This window comes from Acanthisitta chloris, unplaced genomic scaffold, assembly GCF_000695815.1.
Source record: "Acanthisitta chloris isolate BGI_N310 unplaced genomic scaffold, ASM69581v1 scaffold13312, whole genome shotgun sequence".
Taxonomy (NCBI): Eukaryota; Metazoa; Chordata; class Aves; order Passeriformes; family Acanthisittidae; genus Acanthisitta; species Acanthisitta chloris.
In genome coordinates, this window is record NW_008660023.1 from 89,612 (window position 1) to 105,602 (window position 15,991).

The 15,991-nt window shown below is 38.4% G+C and overlaps 2 protein-coding genes across 2 annotated transcripts in view; one reads left to right on the forward strand and one right to left on the reverse strand.

The window, feature by feature from the left end:
* CENPP (centromere protein P) overlaps positions 1-15,991 on the reverse strand; it is a 130,408-nt gene that overhangs the window by 56,995 nt on the left and 57,422 nt on the right. The window lies entirely within an intron of this gene.
* Positions 6,776-15,991, forward strand: part of ASPN (asporin) — a 10,395-nt gene continuing 1,179 nt past the window's right edge. Inside the window, exons 1-6 of the mRNA XM_009069658.1 lie at positions 6,776-7,025; positions 8,862-8,974; positions 11,031-11,244; positions 11,600-11,710; positions 14,007-14,100; positions 15,665-15,803. Of these exons, the coding sequence (XP_009067906.1) occupies positions 6,776-7,025; positions 8,862-8,974; positions 11,031-11,244; positions 11,600-11,710; positions 14,007-14,100; positions 15,665-15,803 (921 nt within the window). The remainder of the gene's footprint in view (positions 7,026-8,861; positions 8,975-11,030; positions 11,245-11,599; positions 11,711-14,006; positions 14,101-15,664; positions 15,804-15,991) is intronic.

The following is a 15,991-nucleotide window of genomic DNA, read 5'->3' on the forward strand; positions in this document are numbered from 1 at the left end:
TGTACTTCCACTGATGTCAACTATTATTAAACTACAGGTTTTATAAAGTCTTCCACTAGACGTCTAGAGTTAAGCCAGAAGTTTTGGCTCTAATACAGGCAGTGATGAAAAACATATGAGTGGTAACAAGGAGCCTTAATATCACTCTTCAGTACTAAGATGGGCTAATCTGAAGCAGCACTTTACTCTGGTATGACCCACGGTGCCAGGAGGATGTCAACTATTATTAAACTACAGGTTTTATAAAGTCTTCCACTAGACGTCTAGAGTTAAGCCAGAAGTTTTGGCTCTAATACAGGCAGTGATGAAAAACATATGAGTGGTAACAAGGAGCCTTAATATCACTCTTCAGTACTAAGATGGGCTAATCTGAAGCAGCACTTTACTCTGGTATGACCCACGGTGCCAGGAGGCTCAACAAGTTTGGAAGTGGAGCTTTTTCTTTATATTTACTTTCCACTTCACAGAACTCAGTCTAACTTCCTTTTCCTCTTTTTTTTTTTAATAATCTGAAATAACTGGACACAAAGCTCTTAGGTGGATTATCACAGTGCTTCCGGAAGAACTCCCAGACTTGCAAGGTATGTCCAGTTTGAATACCTATTCTATCTAAAGAGCAGCAAAGAGTTAAGCAACAAGTTGCCAGTCACTATGTGCACGTTAATAATGTCAGGTAATTTAGGGGTAGAAATAGCACCATTTTTTATGGAACATTTGAAAATTTACTTTGCAGCTGAAACAATTCTATGTTTACTGCATCTGAGCTGCAAAACACAAAGAGCTGTAGTGAATTATTTAACTACTAAAGTTGTGTGAGAAAGATGTGACAACTGAGAACAGCATTTTTCTCAGTTACTACAATCTGTGAAAATCTACCCCACAATAACAACAGTTCTTATAGTTACGACTCAGTGTTAAGTTTCTGTGATTTGCTATTCAAATTGGTGTTTTTTTCAGAGTAGATATCAGCAAAGTAATTAAAAACAACCCATGGAAGAGTGAACTGTAGCTGAACTACAACCTAAAAATGCTCATAGATCATATTCAGTAACAAGAGTCAAGCAATTTTCTATAAAAAGTAAATACTCTGTAACACCACTTATTTTGTAAACATCCTATTAATGATTACTGCATAACTTCAATATTGGACTATTCTGACAACAGAAACATTTCTTCAGTAATCTTACTAACAAAAACTTTGCTCCAGTTTTACTTAAGCAATTTAAGTAAATCCATGGAGTAGACAAAGAGTTAAACTCCTTTTATTTCTGGACTGGGACAATGACTAATAGAACCAGAACTATTTTTAAATACAGATTTCAAAACAGCTATGGTCTTGCCTTTCTTTGGACAAAATCTGTGCACAGAGCAATGATTTCTGTTATTTATGAACACAGGGACTTTGCTTTGCCTCTGCAAAGACCACCACTGGGTCAGTTAAACATTTCCTTTTCCAAAACAATGCCATAGGAAATTAATCCCTGAACACTAAGAAGTGATTTCTAAATATAATTTAGAGTCATCTTAAGTCTTTATCTATTAACTCCTTCAGTGTCATAACTGGTAAGACAACAAAGAGCACATGCTGCAGGACTGGTGTGCCAAGGAATCCAGACTTACTTATTGTCAGGTCTATTTATGCACTCATGCCATACTAACAGCACAACTTCTGTCCACACAGAAAGGGCTTTTCATCTCATAATTCATGTGTAGAATTGTCACCTCACAGAACTATTGCAGACTTCTGTGGGAATTTGCCACACAATCTCTAAAAGATTTTAATCAATAAACATACTGTGATATCACCTGTATTTAATTAGTTATAAATCATAACTAATAGCATAAAAAGTGCCTGTGTTCCAACGAGCTATTTGGCAATATGAATTTGGCAAAATGAGCACATTAATGAGGATAAGTGTGTCCCAAACAATCAGTACAGTGATCTTAGGATCATTACTTGCTGCAGGAAAGAAAGTTAGCCATACTGCATCTCTCCACACTCAGTGACCTCCCTTTGGGGTGTTCCAGGGAGGTGCTATTTGGAAGCTTTTTGTGCTGAAGGATAAGTAGGATTGTGATAAAGAAGGTGCAATGATGCTTGAATTCACTGCACTGCCTCAAACATGCTCTGGTCTGTGAAAAGGAGAATGGACAAGGCCAGGCTTTGTCCAAGCATCAGCTGTTCAGGGTATATTATTCAACAGAACACCTGAGCCTGCCTAACAGTTTGTGTATGTCAGGAGTGGCTGACCCCCCTCTCATCCTTTCCTCTCCTTCTGTTTAACCTTCTGGCCTTCTAAACTAGGCTGTTCCACCCATTCCTTTGGGCTGGCTCTGGTACTCCACACTGACTCAGTTTGTTCACTTGGAAAGAATGTGTTGGGCTCTTTTTGTTGCTCACATTAGTTTTATGCCTGAGTGCAAGAGCTGGTAGGACAGAACTGACAGCATGCACCTGGGAGCAGAATCAGCCTCAAGTGGCAGCAGGGAACCACCAGCACAGCTGTACCCATGACCTGTACCTTCTGAAACAATCAAACATTCCATAAAACTGTTATGATAAAAAAAATCATCACCAGGATCTTGGATTTTAGGCCTTCATTTTCGTTTAGTTCTCTTACTCTTGAAGTTTAAGCATGCAGAAAGTTTGTATAAGTTCTTTAGGATGAGCTGCAGAGTCAGAGCATTACTACAGAGACATATCAGCATGTATTCACTAGGAAACTCAAAACCTCAAAGCCAGAAAAAAACCTCAAAACAGGCATAAAATTCAGTACTTTTGTCAGTACAAACCTGGAATTAAGCTTGATTACCACTCCTAACTACAAAGCCAGTACAGATCTCCTAATAGCAAAATAGGAAGATGAAGCAAGGATTTTTTTGTTTCCCTAAAAAAAAACCAAACAATTTTTCCTCCTGTAAAGGGATTTGTTTTCAAGAGACTTAACTCACAGGACCAATATATGTCATCAGTGACATATTTCAATACTACTTTTCTAGAAAACTGTTTGCAAACAACACCTGTTTTTTGAGAGTTACAAGTGGCCACTACTCCAATGACAGCCTCAACCTCTTCACAGTTTGAAACCACAATCAATCAGTTTTCTGAATATCTGAAAGGAATTATGCAAACCATTTGCTACAGATGGAAGTGAGGGAAGCAAGAACCAGAGCCAAAAGAGCATTTCAGGAACGTACATGCAAGATTATCTTTTAGATACAATAAAACTATCCATCCAGGACTTCTCAGGAGTAGAAGTTAGCAGAGTCTCGGAAACTGGATATCCCAAAGCATGACCATGCTACGACACTTGACACCTACATGTGGAAAAGATACAACAGCACTGAATAAAGCACAGGGCATTTTGTCTCTTAACACCTAAGCAGTGAGGGAAGAAGACCAACCCATCTCTGACACTGCAGTTATTAATGCACATGTCCAAGAATAACGACAAGTCAGAAGTCTAAAGGGCTTCAAACTTCTTGTCTCCTAATTAACGGTATTACTGAAGTACTGAACATTTTGACTGTTTTCTGAAGGTGAAATACAAGACTGAAAGGGCCAGATATTCCAGAGATGTATCGCCAGAGATGATCACAATTCTCCCCAAACAAACAAATGTAGGTTCCACAACTTCTTCCCAGTACTGTTTATATTCAAAGACACTTTCAAGGACACACATTGCATGGGATTGCAAGAACAACCATAGAATTCTTTCTAGGAGCATTGAAAGAGAACATTATTTGAACATAAAAGAAAATGTGTGGGAAAAAATAGATATAAAGATTCTTTCAGGAGACTGTTAAACCAGTAAAAGTACATGCACTACTCAGATGAGCTTGCAACTGGAAAACTAGGATAAATATTAAAGCATACAGTTATATGTTGTTTACCTGCAAGGTATGAAGTTCACTGTGCTTCTGTTTTCAGACATATATTTGGGGGGAAGTCACTGCATCCTTTTTACGTGATCTGAACAATGTTAGCTTTTTTCTTGTTAAACACCCTGAAATGGACACAGTTACAGCAAAGTATGTAGTATGCTGCACTTAGAGCTGTTATGAACCGTATCCAAGACACACCAAAGTGACTTTGCACAGAAAAAAAGCAGTACAAACCAAACCTCAGAACCTGGAATAAGCCAAGTCAACCCCTCTGGTACAAACCAGCACACTCCTGCAACTGAGGCCCAATTACAAAATACCTACCTACAAAAAGACATTTTTGAGCTATAAACAGAGCATTTAATTAGGTGATCAAATAAGAATTGATACCCGTTTAGTATTTCCTTAAAGAGGTTTATGATAGTCTAAACAGAAAACTTTGATAAACAAGATATGCATAATAAAATCTACAGCAGTCCCTCTTGCTTTGTGGAGCATACTGTTGAATCCTAATGACTTCTGGAATTGGGCTTCAGAGGGAAACAGTGTCCATTTACAGCATTTTCTCAGGCAGAAGCAAAACACCCTGTGGCAATTATTATTACTGTCTCCCTTTTCCACTGTGTCTAGTATTTGGTCAAGAAAATCATCTTTAGAATAAATCTGAAGTATGTAGAAAATATCTATATTCAAAAAAATTAAGGATCTTTGAACTATTGGTGATCATTACTCAAGTAATGCACTACACTGTCATTAAAGACTGGACTCCTGTTTTTCCCAGTAAGTGTGGCCAAAAGAAATATGGCAAAATTTGAACTCAGAGAAGCAGAATGACATCAAATAAACAGCTGTAATCAGACAGAGGTCACTTGGTCTGTTCAGCCTAGAGTAGAGGAGACTGAGGAGAGACCTCATCACAGTCTGCAGCTTCCTCGTGAGAGGCAGCACTGATCTCTTTGGTGACCAGTGACAGGACCTGAGGGAATGGTATGGAGATATGTCAGGGGAGCTTTAGACTGAATATTAGGAAAATGTTCTTCTCCCAGAGAGGATTGGGCAGTGGAACAGCTTCCCAGGGCAGTGGTCACAGCCCCAAGCCTGACAGAGCTCAAGGAGCATTTGGACAAGTCTCGTGGTGGGATTGTTGGGGTGTCCTGTGCAGGGCCAGGAGTTGGACTGGATGACCCTTGTGGGTCCCTTCCACCTCAGGATATTCTGTGATTCTCTATTTTTCTAAAGATAAATTGATGTTTTAAGTCCTTTGTGACTTCTCCATTCTGGTTAATAACATCAGAAAAAAATAATTGTAGCTATCTGACTTGGGGTTTTATGCTTTGAAGGTGCCTTAACTGATCCAAATCTTTCTGTCTTCCAGACTGAAGGACCTTCAGTTACACAAGGAAGAGACTTTCTAGTTACAGGTAATCTAGAAAGCAGATGGGTTTATGGCATTAAATTCAAGCATGGCACATTTTCTTCTCCTATCAGCTGCTGTCCAGATGTCATGTCCAGGCCTCATGATGAGGAGTTAAAAAAAACCATCCCATGTTTACTGAAAAAATATACACACAAAAGTACTGGATTTCAGCTTTTTTCTTTTTCTGGATGTCATTTAAGTTACTAATTTCAAATGACATGGATTCCTAAAGTGCAAGTCCTTGTCAGAGAAAAGAGCCCTCCTCAAGCAGAAGTCAAAAGAAAACTAGGATTGCTCAGCCTGGAAAAGAGAAGGCTTTGAGGTGACCTAATTGGAGCCTTCCAGTACCTGAAGGAGCCTATAAGAAACATGGGGAGAGACTATTTACAAGAGCCTGGAGTGACAGGACAAGGGAGAATAGCATCACACTGACAGAGTAGGGTTAGCTTGGATATAAAGGAAAAAAATCTTCCCTGTGAGGGTGGTGAGACACTGGCACAGGTTGCTCAGAGAAGCTGTGGCTGCTCCATCCCTGGAAATGTTCCAGGCCAGGTTGGATGGGCCTTGGAGCAACCTGGGCTAGTGGAAGGTATCCCTGCCCATAGCAGGGGGTGGAATGAGATGAGCTTTAAGGTCTCTTCTAAACCCTTCCATGATTGTAGGAATTGTGCATGCAAAGGTGAACCTCTAGCAATGACAGTAATAAACAAATAACTGGAATGTGGGAAAAGCTGTCCTCAGGACTGAGAATTCTGTTTTTCCAGATTAGAATAAGAACAATTTAATTAGACGTGTTTGGGGCACAGAATAACAAGTGTTTAGAAAGCATCCTGCTGAGTGCATTTTATGCCCTGCTAATCAAGTATTACCCACCTTTATAAGCAATGCACATGTGCCCAGGGATTCCACTAAAAATACTTTTTCATCAAGACTGAATAAAATCTAATTCCAAGTTCTGGTAAAGTCTACTACAAAAATTATACTTCAAAGCCTGAAGGAAATTATGGTATTGTCTGCACAACTCAACTAAACAAACTTTGCTATTACACTAATGTCTAAGGAATTTAACTTAATATTATTATTACACATAATCTTGTAGTAATAAATTATATTTTAAATACTATTTTAATATCCTTCATTCTTCATACACTAATTAAGCCTCAATATTGGAATGGGCTGCCTGGGGAGGTGGTGGATTCACCATCCCTGGAGGTTTTCAAGATGAGACTGGATGTGGCACTTAGTGCCATGGTCTAGTAACCAAGGGAGGGTTGGACTCAATGATCTTTGAGGTCTTTTCCCACCCAGTTGATTCTATTCGTAACAGACCAGTTTTCAGGACTAGAGACTGTGGCAGTGAGCAAAGTAAACAGTTCAATGCCTTTATTTGCTGTTTCACACTCATCAGCTCTTGTGTTTTGGGGTTTTTTGTTTATTTTTGTCTTCAAGATTGGCTCTCCTGATTAAGAAGATATGAAAGAATACACACTCCTTCTCTTCTTGGCTTTGTGCTCTGCCAAATCTCTCACTGGTCCTTCATATTTTACACTAAAGAATATGATGCTCCAAGACATGGAAGATGATGATGATGACGACGACGATGATGACAATTTGCTATTTCCAACCACTGAACCAATTATGCCACTAATTCCTTTTGATCTGTTCCCAACATGCCCCTTTGGATGCCAGTGCTATTTAAGAGTTGTCCATTGCTCTGACCTAGGTAAGAATGAATGTTTCTGCTCTCTACTGACCTCTCCTTTGGAGGATTTGTCTTTTAAAAGATGAATTCTACAACATCCTGTGCATTCACCTATTCCTGTACTAGCCATTTTCAAAAGGAGCTTACATATTTTCCATTAGGATTGCAAACCATATCTAATTTGTGTCCAGCTCTTACTGCAATATAAAGTTTTTTCCAGTTCATAGGCATCAGTTTAGAAAATTAAAAAGCTGCTACAGCCACCTTTCATTAGCAATGACTTCTATCCACAGCAACAGAATGGAAAGACACCTAGAATATGCAACAAATAACTGTAAAACTGTTTAACTGATTGGGGTTAGTGAGTACATAATTATTTGCACAGATTTTTATCCCCTAAGAGAACAATCACAGAATGTGAAAATGCTTATATTTACATTTTAATTACAATTTCTCCTGTTTTATTTTAATTGCACGAAGTTCTGTTCAAACGGAGGAGCACAAACACTTGCTCTATCTTCTGTTTGCAATAGATGAACTGTTAGTCTCCTCTCTCAGAACAGAAGTACTTCATTCATAACTACAAAGCAACAGGTCAAATGACAAGAAAACAAAGAAAAAACAAACCACAAGGAAGTTGAACATGGGCACATAAATGGGATACAAACTATTCACTCAGCTTATCTCCCACCAAAGTGTGCATCACCTGTAACCTTTCAGCTGAAGGCAAATCTGCTCCTGTCACTGCTGCAGGTACATGCCAGTCCCTAAATGTGAATTCATTATTAATTGCTCAAATTTGGACTAGTGCTCATTGAAGTTTTCCCACGATTCAAGGCAATCAAAGGACTATGCTCCTGCCACTAGCACAGTGACCATGACATTGTTCCCACTGCAGCTCTGCCACTGTGCCAGACTTCATCCTGGGCTCCTCAGGGCTTAGCAACATTGAGTGAATACATAGATTTCTGGGTGGTTTTTTTCAAATGTGTCATTATTAAGGAATCAAAATAAACTTCTGCTAACAGCAGCAAACTGTGGTTATTGCACCTGGTCTACAGATTGCAAACCACTTTACATAAGTGCACACACAGAAAAAACCCTGTAATAGACTTTATCTTTAAATAACTGCAACCTATTAATTATGGAATAATCATTAACAAACTAGACAGCATTTAGCCTTTCATGCATCAACATTTCCATTGGAAAGAAATTTACTACCCCTTGCTAGTCTTTTCTGCTGATTCAAGACCGCAAATAGCACAAACTGCCGTGGATTTGTAACTGAACAGTGACCTGGATGGGAGGATTTATACCACTGGTAATTAAGTACTGACAGTGGGAGACCATCCTTTGTCCACTTTTCCTAAGCACATGTTTCTCAGCTCTGCTGTTAATGGTATGGCTGTGGCACTCCAATGGATAGGGCAGCACAGAGGAGCACTCAAGCACTGAGCAGAAATCTCTTACAGCCACTGCCACAGCCCTGGGCCTAATGGGGAACCACAGCTCCAGATTCCCCATGGGCTGCCTTCTCCAGGGACTGAAGCAGTTTCCCTGTAGCACAGCCTGTGCTCTGAGGCTTATTTCACAGATGCAAAGAATCTGCAACGACCACCCTCATTCAAGCTTTTGTGGTCTGTGGCAGGAGCAGTTCCTCCCAGAACAATCCACATATGTTTGTCATGCATTCTTACATCAGCTCTTTCTCACATTATCAAAAATTCCCTTCTACCTTTTGCTTCATGGCTGTTTGTATTTTCTTTCCCACCATAATCATCTTGCTGTTTAGCAGTTCATTTCTTTGACTTGTATACAGGCTTGTAATGTTTCTGTTTATGTCACACACTTAACTAGGTTTGACATCAATTCCTCGCAACATCCCACCAGATACTCGTATGATTGACCTTCAAAACAACAAAATTAAAGAGGTCAAGGAAAAGGATCTCCAAGGACTCACATCACTTTATGTAAGCTTAATGTTTCCCAAGATTGAAATCTTTTTTAGCAATCTGAAATATTTTGATACTTTAAAAAACAAGTGGTATTCTCCTTCTCCAACTGTATAGATAAAAAGTCTAATGTCTGTATATTTGAGTGCTCCCACATGGTATGAAGCAAACAGCTTTGAGCTGTAAGAACTGCTTTCTACAAGACCCAGAAAATGTACCATATGCATCTCACCAAACAGATTTTTCTGCCCTTCGTGTGTACAGAAACACTCCTTACATTCTAAAGACTGCAAGACAAGGGCTCCTTTTTTGTCTGCTTAGTTGCAAAACAACAGAAAGAACTTCATCTCACAGGAGAACTAGAATGATATTTTCTGAGGGTATTTTCAAAAGCACAGAACATACAACTAACACATACACCACTGAAACTTATGGTAGAAATCTAACTGACTTGAACAGAACACAGACCAACACTGAATCACTGCAGAGGTCAGGGGCTTTACTACTGTTTTTGTAGTATTTTTTTAAACATGCTCAAGTATGCACATACATGACAGGCTTCGAAAAAAGTATCACTGGCAACTGAGAAATCTAGATATTTACAGTCCACAATAATGAAAGAAAATCCATTATGTATAAGATGTTACTCTAGGCCCAGTACTCACGAATATTGACAGCTTTAAAACCTTCACTGTAAGAATGACAAAACTGTTCCACAACTTACAGCAAGTTAATGACATTCTATTCCCCATTAGAAAGACATGAAACACACATTAAACTAATAGAAAACAAATCTTTCTAGTTGTACTTGGTTTCTGAGCAAGATCTGAAAATTTACCAGACCTAAGTGCTTATGAATGAGCTTGGCAATTATTATGGCTTAAGGAAAAATAGGAACCATATAAATCCATAATTGGCAACAAAGTGTTTCCTATTCCTCTTGTCTCCTGTCTGGCTACAGAATGGTCTTACCAACAAGTTGGGGTAAACATTAACCGTGGTTTATATTCTGTGTAGAAGATCTGGAAACTAACCTCCCACAACTGAGAAAGCCACTGGAATTCACCAGCAATCACCACATTATGTATCAGTGACCACTTAATTATGTGATAACTGAAGACACTGAGCTGCTTTGCCTTTTCTCCTCAGTTAATTTGTGGCAAGGCTTAGCAACATTTGTACTGAGAGCGAAGTTTACTTTGTACAACTTGGCTGAGTACTGGAGTCTACTTAGCAGAGGCACAGATGGCAACTTGGATTAGGAAGGAGCATTTCCTGTTTATTTCCTGAAGCTAACCTCATTTTTTTTCTGAGAAAAAAAAATAAAAATATTCTGTTTCACTCTACTTTTTTTTTCCACAATTCCTGAGAGGAAATGGCTTATCAACATCTCCAAGAAGTAAAAATGGAACAAAAATTAATAGTCTAAGTATGAAAATGCAGAGATGTAATTTGATATGCAAAATCATTTCAGAAAACTCCTATTTTGTTGTCTGTTGTTGAGCAATGAGGAATAAAAAACTGCCCCAGAGAGGACTAGTGTACTGTACAGAAGAGAGAGACTTGAGTTCACAGGAGTTGGATTATTATGCAAATAAAATATAAATTCATGTGTCATATACAGACATTGACACCTAAGAAACTCAGATGAAAAACTGCTTTTTTATTTTGCAGCATTATGTTGAAATAAGAGGTAAGATTCTGAGTTTTGAGAATTTGTCTGGATTAAGGAATAATAACAACAAAGTATGTAACCCCCATGCAGTCCCACAAAACATTTGGATACAAACATAGTGGTTTGTCAGTTCTTATCATCCATTGGCACCTGGACAGCTCTGACTCATTTTTCTCTCCCCTGTAGCTGATGCTCCAGCTTTCAGGCTCCTATTTGTTTTTCACAATCAAGTGAACTGCCCAAGTATATACAAAGTGCTAGAGTTTGGTGGGATGGAAAAATAAAATATTTAAAATACTTAACTGTTGAAATAGATACACCAAATTCATGACTTAAAAGTCATGATCATAACATTCCTGGATAAAGAAACCTTTCTATTGCTCTTTTCATGTCTCATAGGCATTGGCTTTGAACAACAATAAAATCTACAAGATCCATCCCAAAGCCTTTGAATCAACAAAGAGGCTACGACGACTGTATTTGTCCCATAACCAGCTAACTGAGATTCCAACAAACCTACCAAGAACTTTAGCAGAGCTCAGAATTCATGCTAATAAGGTTAAGAAAATCCCCAAGGATGTATTTAAAGGAATGAAGTCTCTACATGTTTTAGGTAAGTCCAGTTAAATAGAACAGAAAATGTCTTTACCAAAAATGTAATATACTATAGATCATTTCTACTCCAACACTTCCCCAATGTGCAGTTTCCTCTGAAAGAGGTCTCCATGCTGTGGGACTACCTTCCTCAACTGAATTTCTAGGTGAAGTTGCTCATAGGTAAGTCAAGTCACAAGCCAAGTTAGACAGTGCCTTTATTCACTGAGAGCTGTGACTGTCACCTCTCAGCATGGGTAATCAAAGTTAAAAGTTAATTAGTGCTTAGAACACCAGAAGTCATAAATAAAATTGATTCAGCTGTTTATAACTTAGACTGTGCCATAAATGCTTTTTTTCTCCCCATTGGACAGAAATGAGTGCAAATCCTCTCAACAATGAGGGGATAGAGCCAGGGGCTTTCGAAGGAGTGAATATCTATCATATAAGAATTGCAGAAGCAAAGTTAACTTCAATTCCTAAAGGTATGCTTTACCTTCTCTATTTACTTATACCAATATCCTTCTAGATAAAATGCTTGATCATCTATTTGATTACTAAAATGTTCATTCTGGGTTTATTTTCATTACTACCAAACCACCTCCTATCTTTTTGTACTTTACACCCCAGATGTGTGTATGCACAAACAGCTCACACACAGTGCACACTCTCTCCTGCCTTCTCCCTGCCCGAGGGTTCACTCCTCCCACAGTCATACAGAGACTCGTCTCAGCAGACACAATGCAAGGAAATTCATAATAGGATGTCACTTCACATCTTTCACACCTCAACCTCTCAAAATCCTCACAAAGAAAGAATAAACCCCCGATATTTAATCTGGGTCATCAGAGATGTAGAATTCCCACTTCCTTTATGGACTTAAAATGTAAGTTCAAAATGTCTAATTTTAATTTTTAATGTTTCAAGTCACTCTAGCTCAAATGTGCTCTGCAATATAAGGACCTAATGCAAAACCCAACACAGAATTTTATGCATCTTTTGATGGGCATTAGCTAAGTAAAACTTCACATTAACACTTGATTGAATTCAACATAACATACTACAAAATCAAATCATTCTTTCATGTTAAAATATTAACCTGTGATTTGGAGGTCGCAATAAATTAAAACACTAACTTGACAAACTGTTGACCTCCACATATAAGAAAGTAGCATGAAAGAACTCAGTACAACACCCTACCTGCATTTTCTGCAGGTCAGTGGGGTATTTAACCAAATTCTCACTGTTTTCAACTACTCACAGCTACTACCTAAGAGGAAAAGGCAGGAAACAAAGCATTATACTCTATGTTATAACCTGCTTTTAGTAACAGGGAAACTAAATGTTGTCCCCTGTATTTATTTCTGGATCATTCAGATAAAGAACTTGTTTCTTAATAAATTTAATCTCTTCCTGCAGACAAATATGTGTGCATATATATATATGTGAATATACCTAAGTGTGCAGAAGCATCCCTGGAGAAATGAACACTAAAAAAAGCAATCCCAATAACAAAGAAAACCTACTCACCCCATTTTGTTCAGAAACCCCCATTCCTCTAGTGTCATCATAGTACCATCCCCTGTCACTTAGCACACAAAAACATACACAGAATGATTCCAGTTATGTCATTGCTCCAGAGAAATCTCCTGTAAGCAAATGCAGCATGAGGTCCAATATGCAGTGTTAGATACATCAGCAAATCAAAACCAAACAGGATTTCATGGTGAACTCACTCACCACAAATGCAAACTGAGGTTGTAGGTGCTTCTATCTGCAACTGTTACAATGACAGGTTTTTTTGGACAGTGATTTATAAAATGCATTTTAAAATCTACAGTGGTCAGGTGGGTGGTCTTCCTTCTTGATATTGCAGCTCAGACACAAGCGGCACCCGAGGAACTGCAAACTGGAATGCGAACTGGAAAAAAGCCCAACCAAACACACACACTCCAGAGCATGCCAGCTGGGTTAAAGGCAGGCTGTAAAGCATGGCACGTTCCTGCAGTACAGTAGGAAAAGGGAGCAGTGCTCTCCCAGGCCACAGGAGCAATGGGAACTTGCTTGGTGTCAGGGTGCCATCTAGACAGATTCGGGTAAAACTGAGCATAACATCAGCAAACAGAAATTCAAACTTGTGATAATCATTCTTTGCCTTCACTAAAAGGATACTGCAAAAAACTTTCCCCACTTCTGATCTTTCACTGGTGTTCTGAACTAGCACTACTGGGACAGGAGAAAACATTCTGTGCAGCAGCACATGAAAGAGCACAAATATCTCATTTTGCTTAGAGATTGCCCAGAGTTTTCCTCCCAGCTCACCTCATGGCAGCTGGAACAGCACAATTGGTACAGCATGTAGAAAAAAATTAGATGTCTTCAAAAAACTGTCCCTGCTTCCACAGGAGTAGGATTTGACTATGAATTGAAATAATTGCGCAAAACATACAGTTTACATCTTTGTTGGGTTAACTAGAAGTACAGGAAAGCTGTTATAAAGAAAGATAGCAAAATTACCAAACTTTGGACCTCTGAAATTGAAAATTAGCATATGCACTTTTTTTTTTTATAAAGTTACTATTTTAAACCAAATTATGTTGATGATTCTTTTGAATTAACATGCTTTTATCTGATACCCATTTCTTTGATGTAGACAACTTCCCCAGGGTTCTTCACCCAGTTTGAAACACAAGGCAAAGAAGCTGCTTGGAACGTAATAAATATTCCAACAAAAAATAACTTGGCTGGGTTTTCTCATCCTATGCATTTGTTTCTCATCAGGATTGCCCTCCAGTCTGTTAGAGCTTCATTTAGACGACAATAAGATCACAGGAATTGAACTTGAGGATTTCAACCGCTACAAAGATCTCCAAAGGTAAAATTCCCACGCAGAATGCTTTGATTTTCTGGAATGTCACACCTGGCAGGATGTCTTATTTGAGACTTCTCTTGTTAATGGGAGAAACAAGAATGAAATTTTTTTTCAGTGTTTTACTAAGAATTCCTGTGAATAAGATCAAACTTCAAAAACCTAACAAGTCCAGAACCCATGTTAGCTTTAGCATTACATCTTGTCTACTGTTTGCAACAGAAATGTGTGTTACGAGCAGCACCTGATTATAAAACATAACCACCATAAATTCTCACCTCATGGCACTTGGGTGTTGTTTAACATAATGTGGGTTTCATATGACACCTCTTAATATACCTCAAGGAAGCATCACATGGATTTCTCACCTTTCTCATACATAGGAATAGATGAACCTTTTGTGGCCACAGCATTTATCAACAGCAGCATTCAGGATTTTTTTCTGGTCTATTCCCTCCCAAATCACCCCACACAATGAGGTATACAGCAACCTCCATTGATTTTTAGTTTAGGAACAAAATTGTCTTTTAGCAACTCAGTTTATAGGCTTAGGAATCATAACAGCTTTTTTATTCCAGAGAAGGCCTAAGTGCACTGGCAGGAGATGTTCTATACACACACTCAAGAAAAATATAAAAGGTTGGCATGAAAAGGGAAATTGGAGAAAAATGGTAAATTATAACAGAAGATTCATTCCTCCTGGAAACTAGTCTGAGAGAAATACAATAGCTGGTACAGGAAACAACTTGCTGTTTCCAAACGTGGTGGGGCTTAAGGAAAAATGCATGTTTCTGAGGAATGGATCACCAAGGCAGGACATAAGGGGGAAATTCTCTCTGTAAAGCTCAGTTAGGTTCTCTGAATGAAAGAGGAGCCACTGAGCTCTCTTTAGATACCCACTTCAGTTTCTGAAGAAGTCAGGAATGAATGGAGAAAAGGGGATTGACTGCAGGATGCGCAGAAAGAGCAATTTCAAAGTGACCTGTGCCTGCACCTTCTGAATCACTTTCCAACAATGCAGGCTCAAGTCTTATAGCAAAAAACTTAGCTAAAGAAAAAGTGAAAGTAAGAAAGAAGGTGGCCCTGCTTGGTGAAAAATTATATTTTAGAGACAAGCTATATACGTAAAACTTCCTTTCCAATGCTTGGCCCTTTTTTGGCTATTTTTCAGAACAGCACTTCTTGTTACTGTGAGCATACTTTGTGGCTCTGTTACTTGGTAAAAGGGTATGGTTTATTTTATAAGCAGATTGGTTGATGTTTATAATTTTAACTCTTGCCACTGAAAGTAGAAAACTGCATACAAAATTGAACAACTGCTCACAGCACACTGAGATTAGCTGTGAGCTAATATCCTTTAAGTGGAGATTAAATTAAGCAGTAAAAAATACCTGTTAAATCAGTGGGAGTTTTTTCCTAACTAAGGTAACAATTCATCATCTTTTCCCAGTTCTTTTCTTCCCCTATGTGTATTCCTACGTATTTCAATCTTTTCAAAAAAAGCATGCTCTTCAATGCTGTTGTTAATCTCAATTAGTCTTTAATTAAATGTTTCCTGTCCTATTTCTAGGCTTGGCCTCGGGAATAATAAAATCAAAGATGTGGAAAATGGAAGTTTTGCCAACATACCAAGTATACGTGAAATCCATCTGGAAAAAAACAAGCTCAAGAAGGTTCCTCCTGGGTTACCTGAACTGAAATATCTGCAGGTCAGATACTGAACCTCATAGAAAGCTCTAGGAGTTTCAAGTTGTTTGAATTTCAAGCTGCCACACTCATTAGGTCATAACCAAAAGGCATAATTAACTGCCACATATATTTGGACATGACTCTCCTATGAGGAAAATCTGAAATCATATATGTACATTGAAATAAATAAACAAGTTCAAACAGCAGG